The 15,294-nt window shown below is 49.4% G+C and overlaps 1 protein-coding gene across 1 annotated transcript in view; it reads right to left on the minus strand.

The window, feature by feature from the left end:
• The window catches only part of PDE10A (phosphodiesterase 10A), a 422,490-nt gene that overhangs the window by 215,250 nt on the left and 191,946 nt on the right, over positions 1 to 15,294 (minus strand). The window contains exon 2 of the mRNA XM_084777845.1: positions 13,542 to 13,673. Within this exon, the coding sequence (XP_084633971.1) occupies positions 13,542 to 13,673 (132 nt within the window). The remainder of the gene's footprint in view (positions 1 to 13,541; positions 13,674 to 15,294) is intronic.

The raw sequence follows: 15,294 nt of genomic DNA on the forward strand, positions 1-15,294 counted from the left end.
CACTGAGAACCTCGGCTATTACCCAGCCCTTGAGTTTGTCATGGCCTCCAACACAGCCAGTGATTGGGCTCCCTGACACCGAGAGTCAAGCAAGCTCTTGTGCAAAGCTGGAATCAATGGGAAACTGTGCTTATCTCATGGCCACATATATGCAAAGCATTTTCTGCTAAAGTGAACAATTTTTCTGCACAGAGGCACAAGTGAGACTCTCCCCCACCCCCCGCCCCCAAGACAAACCAGTAAACGGTGCACAGTGTGGTGGAGAGTGAGTCACTCGCTGACTTCCTGCATGGCAGCGTATGGAACTCCTTGGCCAAGTTCCTCAGTGGAACTGGTGGAACCTATTGAAATAAAAATCCATTTAAAGTCCCTGGAAACAGTCCTAGAAACAAAGAGCAAAGGCAAAAACATCTATTCAAGAAAAATCTAGCAAAACGTGGAGGGATGGCAGGGCTCTGTGAGACGGCCTCTTCCTTTGGCTCAGTGAGGGGATGGCTGCTGGGCCAATGGCTCAGTGAGGGGATGGCTGCTGGGCCAATGGCTCAGTGAGGGGATGGCTGCTGGGCCAATGGCTCAGGGAGGGGATGACTGCTGGGCCAATGGCTCAGGGAGGGGATGACTGCTGGGCCAATGGCTCAGGGAGGGGATGACTGCTGGGCCAATGGCTCAGGGAGGGGATGGCTGCTGGGCCAATGGCTCAAGGAGGGGATGGCTGCTGGGCCAATGGCTCAGGGAGGGGATGGCTGCTGGGCCAATAGCTGAAGCCGATACCAAGCCCAAGCTCCCCCTCCTCAAGCCAGAATGCAAGCTCCCTCTATCTAGATTGAGAACCTCCTACCCTCACAAGTTCACAAGACTGCCTCACCCTCAGACCAAGAATCTAGACCCTCTCTCCTCCAGGCCTCTAAGAACGAGCTACCCTCAGGCCAAGGTTACAGGCTTTCTCCCCCGCCTCAGACGGAAATCTGTCACTTCATCAGACTAAGTTCACAAAACCTCTAATTCCCAGAAAGCTCAGACATTGACCCCTTCCCGCCTAAATCAAGAACACCCAGGTAAAACAGCTTTCTTCTAGAACCGGCAGGACATCAGTATTTCTCATCTGGCCCCAGCTATCTGTGGCTTAGGCTAAGGCCAGGTGAGTAGGGTCAGAAGGGAGGCTCTCCTCATCTGCTCAGACTGCAGACACAAGATGGAGGCTCAACCATGAAAACGACACGCTACCAACATCACAGCCCTAGTCAGTGCGCCCAGTATCAGAAAAGACAAGGCAGCCGAGAAGGTGCCAGGGGTGGGGGTGGGGGTGAGGGGTGGGGGATGAGGGGTGGGGGATGAGGGGTGGGGATGAGGGGTGGGGGATGAGGGGTGGGGGATGAGGGGTGGGGGATGAGGGGTGGGGGATGAGGGTGGGGGATGAGGGGTGGGGGATGAGGGGTGGGGGATGAGGGGTGGGGATGAGGGGTGGGGATGAGGGGTGGGGGATGAGGGGTGGGGGATGAGGGGTGGGGATGAGGTGTGGGGGATGAGGGGTGGGGGATGAGGGGTGGGGATGAGGGGTGGGGATGAGGGGTGGGGGTGAGGGGTCGGGGATGAGGGAGTGCTGGTCATACAAGTGCATGTCATGACGCAGCTGACAGGAGCCCTCAGGAGAGCTGAGAACATGTCAAACTCACACCTCAGAAACTCCTTCAAAGGAGCCAAAATGTGATCAGTTAGTTTATAAATCAACTTATGCTGCCAGGGTATTGCTGAAAACAATGCAGCAATCAGCCAGCAAGGCAGCTAAATGCGCTTAGGGATTTGTGTACAAAGGAGAGAGAGTCAGTCCTACCACAGCACTGACACCAGGGTGGCATGGCTGAAGCACCCCTCCCCGAGCGGCAGCGTCAGAAGTATAACCCGGTGTGCACCGGGGAGGAAAGAGCTCACTTCAAGTAATTCAACCAGTAATTAGCCAAATAAATCAGTGACTGTCAATCATAAGGGCCGTGGGAAGAGAGGACTAGTAGGGTTGCTACATGAACCAAAATGCCCAGTTTCCAACAAAGAGTGATTTGTTGGATGCATGGGTAAGGCAGAAAAGCAAGCAAACAGCAGAATCTGCTTTGAGGGGACTCATGAATGTTACATTAACGTGGAATACGATGAGCTAGCAATTACAAATGTGCTGGTCGAACTGTCAGAAACCAGGATTAGGAAGGAAAAGAAGGTTTAAAAAAAAGAAAAAAAGAAAAGGAGCTGGGTGGGGACATGGCTCGGTGGTGTGGGTACTTAACTTGCAATTATGAAGCCTTGAGATTGAACCCCTATTGCTTTGCAATTATGAGGACCTGAGTTCAAATCCCCTGCACCCACATAGAAGCCTGTCCTGGCTGCATGCACCTGTGACATGCATGGCGAGAGACAGCCAAGACACGCTGATCTGGAATTTCCTGGCCAGCCAAATGAAGAGAAACTTGAGCTCTCAGTTCAGTGAGAGACCTTGTGTCAAGACACTGAGGTAGAGAACAATACAGGAGGACACATGACTATGTGATATCTTGCTCCAGCTTACATGGTATGTGTGTGGTACACACAGCTGCACACTCATGTGCATGCAGCACACACACACACACATACACACACATGCACACATACGTACATATACATACACTACAAAAATAAAAAGGTTAGATGACACGGTAACATCAAATAGGAAAATATCAATATATAATAGAAATTATGCAAAGAAGCCATGTGGAAACTACAGAGATTAAAAAACACAATAACTAGCCAGGCGTGGTGGCACATGCCTTTAATCCCAGCACTTGGGAGGCAGAGGCAGGTAGATCACAGTAAGTTTGAGGACAGCCTCGTCTACAAAGCAAGTCCAGGACAGCCAAGGCTACACAGAGAAACTCTGACTCGAAAAAAAACAAAAACAAAAAAAAAAGTACAATAACTGAATTAAAGCACAGAAGAACACATGGGCTAAAGCAAAAAAGAATAATTGAGTTTGAGACAGAAATTAAACAGGTGAAATAAGGCACAGTGGCACATGCCGAGGCAGAGGCAGGAGGATCTCTGAGTTGGAGGCCAGCCTGGTCTACGAAGCAAGAGCCAGGACAGTCAGGGCTACACTGAGAAACCCTGTCTCAAAGCAAGCAAACAAACAAACAAAGCTTCAGAGAAAAAATTTCAAATAAAAATAATGACTAAAATAACTGTTTGAAAACTAAGTAAACTCTGGGAAAGATGAAATGAGAGAGCACAGGAAGATACATCCATTCAGGGACATGGAGAAAACAGCAAGCAGGAATGGTGGGTGAGCGGAGGGGAGCCCCACGGCCCCTCCCACCCCTTCTCCTCCCACCCCTCCCCCCACCCCCCTGTAAATTAGCAGAGGATTTCTCAGCGCAAGTGGGGTGCTGCAAAACAGCAGGAAGACACAAAGGCCTGGGCAGGGGGCAGGGGCGGGGTGTGATGAATCACACAGATCCAATGAAGCCAAGGTAAAAACCAAATCCAAAGCAAAGACCTTTCCAGATAAACAAAAATAGAGATGCCTGATGCTGGCCTATCCTTTCTATGAGAGTAAGAAGAAATGAAGTTCTTCAGGCTAAAGGTACATTACCCCAGACTGCAGTTCAGTTGATGTGAACAAATGGGCCCCATACATGGGCATGAAGCCTGAAAACACTGTGCTAAGAGAGAAAAAAAAAACACAGGGCACTTAGAGACAAAGAAAACATGGTTCTGCTTACGTAAGACTCTAAGTGGGGTTTGTGCAGGCAGACTGCTGACCGGTCGGTCGTCTCTGGGGTTGGAGTGAGGGGGCAGCAGGTGGTGTTTGACGGGGCCAGAGATTCAGCTGGGAAGAGGAGATACCCTAGAATGGATGCTGAGTGGTGATGGCTTACAACAGCACGAATGAGTTCACCTCTGTAGAGCGGTGTGCTCAAAAACTGTGAACAATAACAAGCACTAGGAAAAGGATAGGGAAGAAAATGTCGCCCCTGGCTCGCTCATCATAGGCTGCCTTCCTCGGAGCACGCTGAGCCTGGATTCTGTCAGCCCTTAGCACAGGCACCTACCTCTGAGCACTTCGATTTAACTTGCCGTTCATTGAACTGAGTCCCTCCTTTAATCTCTCATCTTCCCGCTATGAAAACAAACAAAGGATGTTTCCTTAGGAGTTAAGTAAAAAAAAATTACATGCCACGAATTCTTCCCCTAGGTACTGGGAGACTCTTCAGTACTTAGGTTAGTGGCTCTGGGCTGCCGTGGTGCAGCCACAAGAGCAGGGCCTGTGAGTTCTTACTGCCATGTCACATAGACTGTGTTACACTAGATTCCTACGCCTTTCTCAGTGGGTACCACTTGTACACACAAGCCCGCTAAAGGTCAGTGCACAGAGAGAAGCCATGCAGAGGAAGCCCTGTCTGTGATCCTCAGTCTGAGAATTGGTTTGATGGAGCAGAACCTGGGCCATTGAAACCAAATAACGAGAAGAAAGTAAGAGACCGTTTGTGAAATGCAAAGGCTGCTTTAGGAGGTATCCACTCCATGATGTAGAAATTAGTCAAGGAGAAAAAAAAACAAAAACAAAGGAGAATGAGTTGCACAGAAAGCAGAAAGCAAATGGCAGATATAAATTACCCAACACCAGTAACACTAAGTGTAAATGGGCCAAAGACCCAATCAAACAGCAGAGATTGTTGGACTGGATTAAAAACTGTGAACATGATGCATACAGGGATGAAGAGGGACATTTTATAATGAAGGGGTTGATCCACCCGGAGGGTATAATAAATATAAACACGTGTGCATCTAACTGGAAAAAAAAAGCATGGAAATATAGGAAGAGAACCTGACAGTCATAAAAAGACAGACTCAATTCGGTGGATACCAGATCGAACTTCTACACTCTGGTTTCAACAATGAGGAGCCCTAGAACCTTCCAGAAGTAAAGTTGTCACTTCACCCTTGTGTGACTTTTTCCCTTGGGTGGAGGAGGCAATTGGCATGCTGATGACTCTTTAGATATATTGGCAGAGGTCAGACAAGTGAGGTGACTGTTTACTGAGCTGGGTTGTCTGCAGAGCCAGTTGGAAAATTGCTGAACAACCAGCTTCCTATCCAGAGATCCTCCCATGACAGAACTGCCTTCCGTTCCCTGTGGCTTTGCTTTGAAGGCCTCAGTTAGCTGAGGTCTGAAAATGTTAAATGGAAAATTCTGTAAACAAATAATCCATAAGTGTTAAGGTGTGAGCCACTCTGAGCAACATCACTTCATCTTGTGGCATAGCCCCCAATCGCACCCTAGACAGAAACCGCCCCTCATGGAGATTATCCACACCACGTCTACGCACTGACCTGTTAGCTAGTTAACAGCTATTGGTTTATCAGATTGACTTAAGGTGTCGCTCAGGTGACTCTTAATTTATTTGAATAATGACCCCAAGGTGTGAAAATACCATGTTGGTGATTCAGACATGTGAAAAGGAAGGAAAGGAGACAGGAGGGGAAAGAAAGGAAAAGCTAAAGGCTTCTTTATGTTAAAAGGTGAAAGTTCTTAGGATAGAAAGAAAAGCTACCATTTTCTGGGGGTTGTTCTGACCCTTAGTAAGAACAAACTGCCTACCAGTGAAACTGAGCAAGAATATAAACAAAAAGGGAGCTAAATCTCTGCTAGGATTTTTGTTTGTTTGTTTGTTTGTTTGTCACACAAAATGCAAACATGGTGGCCATGGTGCACGGCAAGTGCCCAGCAAAGATAGGAAGCGCCAGGCCACGGGGTTTCCTATGGCTTCATACATCCACAGAGGCCTTGACACAAACACCTCATGGACAAGAAGGCCTTGTGCCATGCAGGCTATGGTGGCTTAGTTAAATGCTTTGTGCAAATCTTTTAAAAAAGAGTAGCTATGGAGCTGTCCACTGTTGTATGCCAAAAGATGAGGATACTATTAAAAAAAAAAAGTCCCTATTGCTGACATCAGAGGCCTGGTCACAATTCTCAAGAGCAAGAAACTTGCAGAACACCAGGTGTCCAGGATCAGCTGACAGATGCCAGCCTGTAACCTGGAGAGTCATGAATTACCTGAGCATGTTTCCTTTGTTCTCTGAGTATATTCAGAACCCAGGAAGCCCTGACATGACTAGCCATAGTTGCTCTTTTTTTATTTTTGTTTTTTAATTTCTTCAGGAAACTCAGTGCACATTAGACACCAACACTACAAACCTAGAACAGGCCATATTTTTTTCTCATGTCATGTTGGGTCTTTTCTGAGCCTACCAAAGTCAAGGAAGTGGCTTTACCACCGGGAAAGTCCACATCTAGAAAAGGAGGGGTGGGCCATGGCAGATGTAAGAATGCGGCACCTTGGTATCATAAAGGAGAGGGTAATAAACTCCATGCGTGTGCTCCCATGTATGCACACATGTGGGTAAATGTGGGTAAGCATGTGTACATGAATGTGTATGCATGTATGTGGATTTTCACATACAGATACACATAAACGAGTGTATACATGTGTGTTTGTTTGAAGCAAAGGTGAGGGAAGGCTTCATAGACCCCTTCAGGGTTGTCCAACCTTTTACCACTGAGAACATGACACCATATGCAAAGTTCATCCTTGATAACCATAGGGTGAAGCCATCTGGATACATACACAAATGCTAAAGGACGGCAGCCACTTAACTGAAGGCTGGAGGAGTAACTCAGATAGAGGGGCCTCTGTGTGACACAGAGATGACCAGTGGAGGCCCCACAAATAACCCCACTTCAGCTTGAGATGAGAGAAAGGACTGCAGAGAGGCATGGGGAAGAGATACGCAAGCCAGCCCCGGCTGTCGGATGATTTTCGTATCTATATTTTCTCTTAAGAACAATATGTGAGCCCTAGAAGGCTGAGCTACCTTGGGTGGGGTCTTAAAGTTTGCTTGTGCCCTGAGGCAGCCCAGCTGACACCCTGCCACAAAAGGGATGCGCTCTGGCTGCACTAAACTGCAAAGAAGCCTCGTGAGAGAACCAGCACCTCTTTGAAATGTGATCTTCTATGAACACCCAGCTCTTTGTCCAGCTGTGTCCCGCGGGGGAAGCTTTTTAACCCACAGTGAAGCCAGACTCATTACCAGGTTGCTGTCATTGAGCTTGCTGGAGAACAGACATCATCACAGGCCCCCAGGGCTGGGTCTCTGACGCATGGACAACGCCCTGTCACTCCAGCCCTGCTGCTCTTCATAGGACACAGTGCATCACAGGTGTGACCACAAGAGAGCAGGATTAACACTGGAGGAATCCACCTGAGGCACAAAGGGGAGGGGGGGAATGACTAGAAAGATCAGCTTGCTCTGGGCAGGGGAGTGACAGAAATGGCAGCTACACTTGAGAGCACTACAGTGAAGAGCAGCAGTAAAAGGACCAGAGAGGCATCGAGCAAAGCTAATAGAGGCGGGGCTCTGGTTCCACCTAGGAGAGAGGACCTATGTGGGTGGGGTTTGAAGGACTCTATGGGCATCATTCACTGAGGTCATGTGGCCTGCACAAACACCAAGGGTATCTCTTGTGGGAAAGGTCAAATACCAACCACAGACTCACAGCATCAGTGACAGGATACATGGGAAACCCCCTCTGCTTGCCCTGTAGTTTGATGCCTCTTTTCACGGCTTCAATAGTTGGTACTGTCAACCTCAAAGACCCTGGAGTTACCTAGGAGACAGGATTCCACAAATGACAGCTGATGAGGCATTATTTAGATTAGGCCAGCGTCTGGGCATGTTTGTGAGGGATCATCTTGACTGGGTTAACTGAGGGCTCAAGACTCACCCTTAAGGATGGCAGTACCCATCCCTTCTGGGGGCCTGGACTGTATCAAAGGGAGGATGGTAGCTGAGCACAGCCACGCCTCCCTGCTTCTTCACAGTGGATACAATGTGACCAGATGCCCCTCAGCAGCTGCAAGTCACTTCCCTGCCTCCATATTCTGAGCCCCCTCCAACTGTGAGCCAAAATAACCCCTCCTGTCTCAGGTTTGCTTCTTGTAAGATACTTGGTCATCGTGGCAACTGGAAAATCAACTAATAGATTATAGACATTATGTGGCATCTCTCAGAGGTGGCGTGTGCACACTGTGCCTTTTCCGAGAACACCTCACCCCAGTGAAATGAAGGCTGAGTAGCCAGGGCAAGGTCTGCAGTCTGTCTGCAGTCTGGTGGCTTAGTTGCCCCATCGCTGTGATGAACTAGTCAACAAAAGCAAGGGGGAACCCACAGTTTGTGGTTATGGTGTTCCGCGGTGGGAGCCTAACCATGGCAACACCGGGCTGCAGGTCACACTGCACACACAGCCAGGGAGCAGAGGGGTAGACGTTGCCGCTCTGCTGACTTTCTCTCATTCCCATTTTTTTTATCCAGTCAGGAATCCAGACACTAGATGGACCATCCATGCACATTCAGAGTGGATGTTGTGTCCTGCTAAGACTGCTTAAACATACTCCCGAGGGTCAAACTAAGAGACATCTCCTAAGTGATCTGAAACCCACCGCATTGACGGTGGACACTAGCGATCAGGCCTGGTCAATTATTTTTAACTAGACAGCCGAATATGACAACTACGTTTAACTGTGTGCCTTGAGGGTCTGCAGTCTTGTCCCACACTTGAACCTGGCTCTGCAGTCACCATAGCTGGGTTCAACCTTAGAAAGCCACCTTGGGAGTTCTCTGTATGAGGTCATGTCCCTGTGGCTTTTGCCACCACCTGTCTCTTTGGGCAGTGGAACAGTGGAGACAAAAATCAAACTTTCCGTTCGCCCAGGTTTCAGAGATGCTCTTGGCTTTTGTTTGTTTGTTTGTGTGGCCATAAAGAAAACAGTGAGGTAGAACACAGCAGGTGGCCATTGTCACTCCCTCTGCTGCCCACGTGCACCCCTCCACACACACAGTGGCCACGGAAGTCTGTCTCAAGCTTCAAAGGTGAGCTCTGAAGCTGACTTCAAAGTGAATCTCAAAAACAAGGAGCACGGAGACTCTTTTTAACAAGGAGTCTGAAGGGCTCTTTTAAGGACAGAGATAAGAGAAGTCACCCATCTGAAAGTTCAGAAAGCCTGCTAACTCGAATCTGCTCAGAAGTCATACTACCTCTACCAATAACCTAGGCTCTGAGTACAAAGCAGTAAAACGCGACCCAAGCTTACAGGGACGTCCCATCTCCTAGCCTCCACCCAGACCCTAAGGCATTTTGCCTCTGTCCCCCTGTTGCTCCTGGACATGGTGGGTGGTGTGGGAGCATATTGGGCTGAGGGGCAGAGGGGGCCAGGAGCACCTCTGTTTTTCCAGTCCCCGGAAGCTTCTCTAAGAGGGAATACAGGGGTCTGATATCTCCAGAGCAAGGATGTGACTTTTTCAAATCCCAAAACCACATTGCCAAGATGAAAGGATGTCACATGCAGCTGTCGGCCTCCTCCCGTTCTGGGACCTGTGGCTTCTAGAGCTTCCTTCCCCCGCGCCCCTCCCCCCATCCCCATCACTTGTTTTGGGCTCCGGCACTCTTATCCTGAAGCACTAGCGTGTGCTCCCTGAGGAGTACCACCAGCTAGAGCATCACACTCAGCCACCGAGATCTTCCTAGAGATCCTGTGTGTACTTGGGAGCTGGCTCGAGTCCACAGGCTCAGGGCCAGAACAAACTGTGGGTGTTGTTGGCTACGGTCCCTGAACAATCCCCACAGCCAGCCGAACACTCACACTGAGAAGCGGGCCTCGTAGGACCCACTTGTGCTACTCCACAGCGAGGGGCAGGTGGTCATGGCAGAAACATGCAAGCGATGCCCTTCCAGGTAGGGCACTTAGTCAAGGGAACTTCAGGAAAAAGCAGCACCAGAAGGAAGAAGCAGGCCATTTACCAGAGGCCCTGGACTTCTTCCCAGGGAGTGTGTTAGCTACCCTTGCTTCTATAGCTGTGATAAAACACACCACGACCAAGGCAATTTATAGATGAGAAATTTTGAGCTCACAGACCCAGAGGGATGAGAATCCATCCTGTCAGCAGGCAGCCATGGTGTCTGGAACAGAGTGCTGAGAGCCCAAAGCAGAGACAGCAGATCGAAGCTGGCATGCGCCTTCACGTTCCCACCCGTAATGGTAACGACAAACTTCCTCCAGCAAGGCTACACCTCCTGAACCACGCTCCCCCAAGACAGCACCACCAACTGAGGCTCAAATACGTGAGACTGTGGGGGTGTTCTCATTCAAACCACCGAAAAGCCTATTCCTCGGCGAGGTCGCACAGAGTTTGTGTGCATTATCCTGTGACGACCACACGCCCTCTGTCACTCCTGAAAACACACCAACAATAGCGGGTGCCGGCCGACACGGGAGAGACACAGAGGGTGGTATTTCAGGAGCTAAACGGTCCCTTGAGTAGATTTGTGAAGAGCAAATATCCTTTAGGTGGATTTGCACGGGAAGAACGAGAGAGGCAGGGCCAGACGGGTGGGCAGAAACACCTTGCCTGTTTAGTATCATGACTGACGCCATTATCAGACTACGAAGTTCACAGACTGAGCTGACACCCAGCTATGACAGTGGCCCGTGACAGACCCCTCTGCTCCCTCACTGTGTGTCTTCTACTCGTCTTGATGACTGAGAGGCTAACCCCACTTCCACACAGATTGTGCTGTCCTCTCATGTCACACACTCATTCACACATGCACACACATACACACACTCACATTCACACACATACACACACATATACACTCACACACAGACTCATACACACACAGATATACACATATATACACACACATGCCCATAGTGCACACAGACTTGCATGCTGTGCTCCCAGAAAATACCGGGCAGCCAGTGGTGATTTGCATGACCTGGTCAGGGCAAGGCTTTGGGGATGCTGTTCACTGGTTCTAATGTCTCTACTTCTGAGACAGGTGCCATTACAGCAGCAGGTAGCCCTCATCTTATCTGTGACCAGCCAGTCAGATTATTCATCTCACTAGGCGCCTGGATCAGTTTGTCCAGGGTGGTTCTCTCACAACAACCAACTGTGGAGCCCTGGTCAACATTCCAGATCTATGCACCCCCAATATCCAGGTGGTACCCAATGCTGTAGATGGGACTCAGGGATTCTTGCGGACCGCCCCTCCTAAGGCAAGACTCAACCAGAGACTCTGATTCCGACTTTGTTGCCATGCTCTCATGTATCTTAGTTGCTGTGGAAAATGCCCTGACAAGGTTAGCCTAACAGGTGAAGGACACAGCCCATCATCGAGGGACAGTCCAGTAGGCAGGAACTCTTGGGAGCTAATCAGGAACAAAGGGTAATAAATGTGTGCATGTCAGTCCACAGCTATCGCTCTAGCTTATTACCTCACCATTAGAGGCAACCACCACACTCTGCTGTCTAACTTGGTCCTGAAAGCAGACCATGTCCTCAAAACCACATTCTAAGCAAAAAAAAAAAAAAAGGCAAATCCTATAGATAGTTAAGATAATCCGTGTGGCAGAATTATGGTGCATCGAATATAAGTGACAGTAAGCAAGTAGACGTTGTTTGAAAAATGAGAGAGAAAGAGAGGAGGGGGAGGAGATTTAACTGCAGATTTAAACTGTGGTGCCCCCCACGGTCGGTCCCTAGGAAAGGGGTGGCGGGGGGAGGGGGGGAGGCTGCTAGAGTCTTGTTCATGGCAGCCACACTCCGCTGTGTTACCCAGGAAAGCCGGAGACAGCCAAACTCCTGAGGAATGCTCGCTTGTGAGGCTGGCTGGGAGGTGAATGTTCAGTATTTTCATGATCTCTTCTCTGTGCTGTGACTAAATACCCTGACGGAGGCCATCTTAAAGAGGCTCACAGCTCTAGGTTATAGCCGGTTATAAAAAGGAAGCTATAGTGGGTGAACCAAAATCTTTCCCTTGCCACTCCCAACTTGTTGACACTGTGTATCTCTGTGTATCTCACCTTCCTGCTATTCATTCCACAGCAGGCCCATTGCATCACGGCATGCTTTGGCTTCAAGTCTGCGTATTTCCCCAACTCCCACATCCTCTGCGGACTGCAGGGTCTTGCTCCTCTCCACACGCACGGCCCTGTGGTCTACGCTCCAGGCTTGCTCACCTGGCTTGGCCACCTTACCTGTTCTGTACTGGCTAAGACAGAAAATGCCCTCTGGCCTTGACACCGGCTCTCATCTATGTCTAGGATGCTCTCCCCTGCATCAGGCTCCACCCAGCCAGAGACCTGGTGTAGCTCTCCTGCACTGGCCACTGGCCTCTTCTGAGTTTTCCTTTCTTTAGGGCAACACTCAGACTCTCAAACACAGAACCCTCTTCCTCCATTCTCTCTCAGTCACTTGCCCCAGATGGAGAGCAGCTGGGGCAAGGATTGTCTTTTGGCGCCTGTTAGGAACAATCCATGTAGGGAAGGCTTAAAACAATATATACAAGAGAAGGAGCCAACATGGCCAGTAGAGCACAGGTAGCTAAAGAGACCTTTGTGGCCATGTGCAAAAGACCCTGTTTTCATAGTTATATGCAAAGAGAGAGCTAAGAAGATATAGTTGTTTCCTAAACACACACACACACACACACACACACACACACACACACACACACACACACACACACACACACATACACACACACACACACATACTTTTGACTTTTGATGCTGGCACTGCATATTTGTGAATATTTCCTCTGAAGTGAAGCATTCCCTCCTGGCAAAAGAGGGGTAGATGTTTAAAAGACTCACATGATATACTTCCTCAAATCAGTAAGCAACAGACAGGGGGGAGCAGAGCCTCGGGCTGAGCTGACTGCCAGTTGGGCAGCGAGCTCAATGGATGCCACATTTTTTTAGTCATAAGCCTATGCTGGGGTGGGCTTTTCATTGATGTATCTGTCCTTGAGTCACCCACACTTCCGTTAAGTAACTTCAATAACTTACTGGCTCACTGAGCTAGACTTGAGTGGGACTGGGATCGTGTCTTTCGTAAGTTACCAGTGCCCTGTATGGAGTAAGTGCACATCCACTCACAACCCTCATCCTCAAAGCCACACAGAAGAGGGTCCCTCAGAGTAGATAGTGATAGCCATTCTGTATTTTGGAGGAATTTTTTAAAGGTTCTGATAGTCTGGTTTCATGAAGAGATTAAATTAATTAATAATATTTTGCCAGTACTGGGTTTAAATAAAGCTGTCAGATGTAAATAGCAGATATTATCTTTGCACTACCCTGGCTTGCTGGTGAGCGAGGATGACCTCCACGGAGGAGCTGACTTGCTAATTTGACGGCTGCATTTATCAAGAAGGATCCCGCTCTCAACTTTAGAAAATCAGAATAAGTCGCTCAAGGGGCTTCAAAATTCTGGCTGAGACCACTTCTCTATTTGGACCCTTGCTAATGTCATAAGGCCTCACTGTCCTTCCAAGTTGCGGGTTATTTTCCTGGGTGCTTTGCTCATGAGGTTCCAGCTCATAGAGACAAACAGCACAGGGAAGGGCTGGCAGTGTGGTCCTGAGGCTGTAGTCATCCCGGGGTCGTTCATACCTGACGCATTGCAGGAGCCCACGGCACCTTCTGCGGAGTCATTGCTCATCTGCCCCAGAGTGCCTGTGCGGTTTCGCAGAGCCAGTAGAGCGGGACCTTTGCTCCCACCTTTAAACGCAAACGGGAGGCAACCTGCCAGAAAGAACAAGGGTGTGGCATTAATGTCAAGTATGGCTAAACGCACCATCCTGCTGGGTCTCTGGGAACCTCTGCCATCTTACAGGGTGTGTAGAGTGTGACTAGGGCTCTCATCGCCTTCCACTTGGGGCCCCTTTGACACTGCTACATACAGCGAGATTCAAGATGGACTCAAAGCGGATCTATAGAACGTAAGTGCACACACACTAACTCAGCCTGAAACCACTGGCTCAGACCCTTGAGGACCAGAAAGACCCTTTAGGACATCCGGCTTGTGGCCTGCAGATGGCCTCTGCAAGTCAGCTGCTGAAGGTGTTTCTCAAGGGGTGTTTCACTGGGGGTTAGCATTTTCCGGGGGAGCTCCAGATCAGCTGATCTGCCCAGAGCCTCCTCTGGGATGCAGCCTGCAGGGGAGAAAGTTGTGTCTCTCAGTTGGAGGGGTTAATGAGATGAAGAACAGAAGGGTGGGAATGTGGGAGCTTGTGCTGTGCTGTGCTGAGCTGACCTATAGACAACAGACCAGGCGTGTGCTGTGCTGTGCAGAACATTCCACTCTGATCCAACCCTGATGGCTTCCTATCACCAGACCCATTCTGATACATGTGCACCTCAGCCTTGAACCTAGTCTCGGGGTCAGACAGCCTGGTTTCTTGTTGCGCATCATGCCTGTCTGCCTGGTGTCTGCCACGAATTTCCTCCGTGGGGAGGAACACAATCCACGTGTTTGCCATCTGTGTACCTCCAGGCCTCCAGCCTCGTGTGGCTGGTCTGTGAACTCCATTCAAAGGCCAGAATATCTCATCGCTGTCTGACTCTAAAAGACCAAAGCCGTGTTTTTGTTCTAAAACAAGCAAGTAGAGATTAAAAATCAACCGATCAAAATTTGGATAAAAGTACGTAGCATGACTCAAGGTGTTCAGGGGGGCCAGGAGGTAATATGGAGGACCCAATACTGCCACCCAGGGACTGGACAGGAGTCTCCTCAGGATGGACCCTGATTAATGACATAGACTGTGTCTTGGGGCTGTGAAGGTCTATCACCAGAGAGGAGAAAGGAGGAAACAGGAACTCAATTGCAAAAGGATTATCCATCAAGTCACCCATTCGTAGCACAGGAGTTTCCCTGCGACCAATCAGATTCAGTCCCTGAGGCTGACGGTGGCAGGGGACATTCTACATACACGGCAGCTTCTTGTGAACTCATTCCCAGAGCAGAGACACCAAATAATAAAAATAAAATAAAATAAATTTTAAAAAATGTGTGTGTGAACTCATAGGGTGAAACTCTGGAGCTGTAGCATTTAGGGCACACACCCATCCCCCCCCCCCCCCCCCCCCCCCCGCCCACAGCCTGGCGAGTGGAATGGGTAGAGGTGGGCTTTTCTCCTTGCTTTACATGAACAGATGTCGTGTAAACCAGAGCTCTGGGATGTGCAGCAGGTTAGGGTTCCCTTGGCAAGAGCCCAGGCCCGTGAGGTGGGCCTGGCACAGATGACACCACGGTAACTACAGGTACACAGCCCAGCAGGGACAAGTGGAATGAGATGCTCTACAGTGGCCAGATGGGATGAGCGCTGGTGACACTCTTGATGGCTTTATGTACCAACAGCCCTGT

The sequence above is a fragment of the Acomys minous genome (assembly GCF_964271855.1).
Source record: "Acomys minous genome assembly, chromosome: 3".
Classification (NCBI taxonomy): Eukaryota; Metazoa; Chordata; class Mammalia; order Rodentia; family Muridae; genus Acomys; species Acomys minous.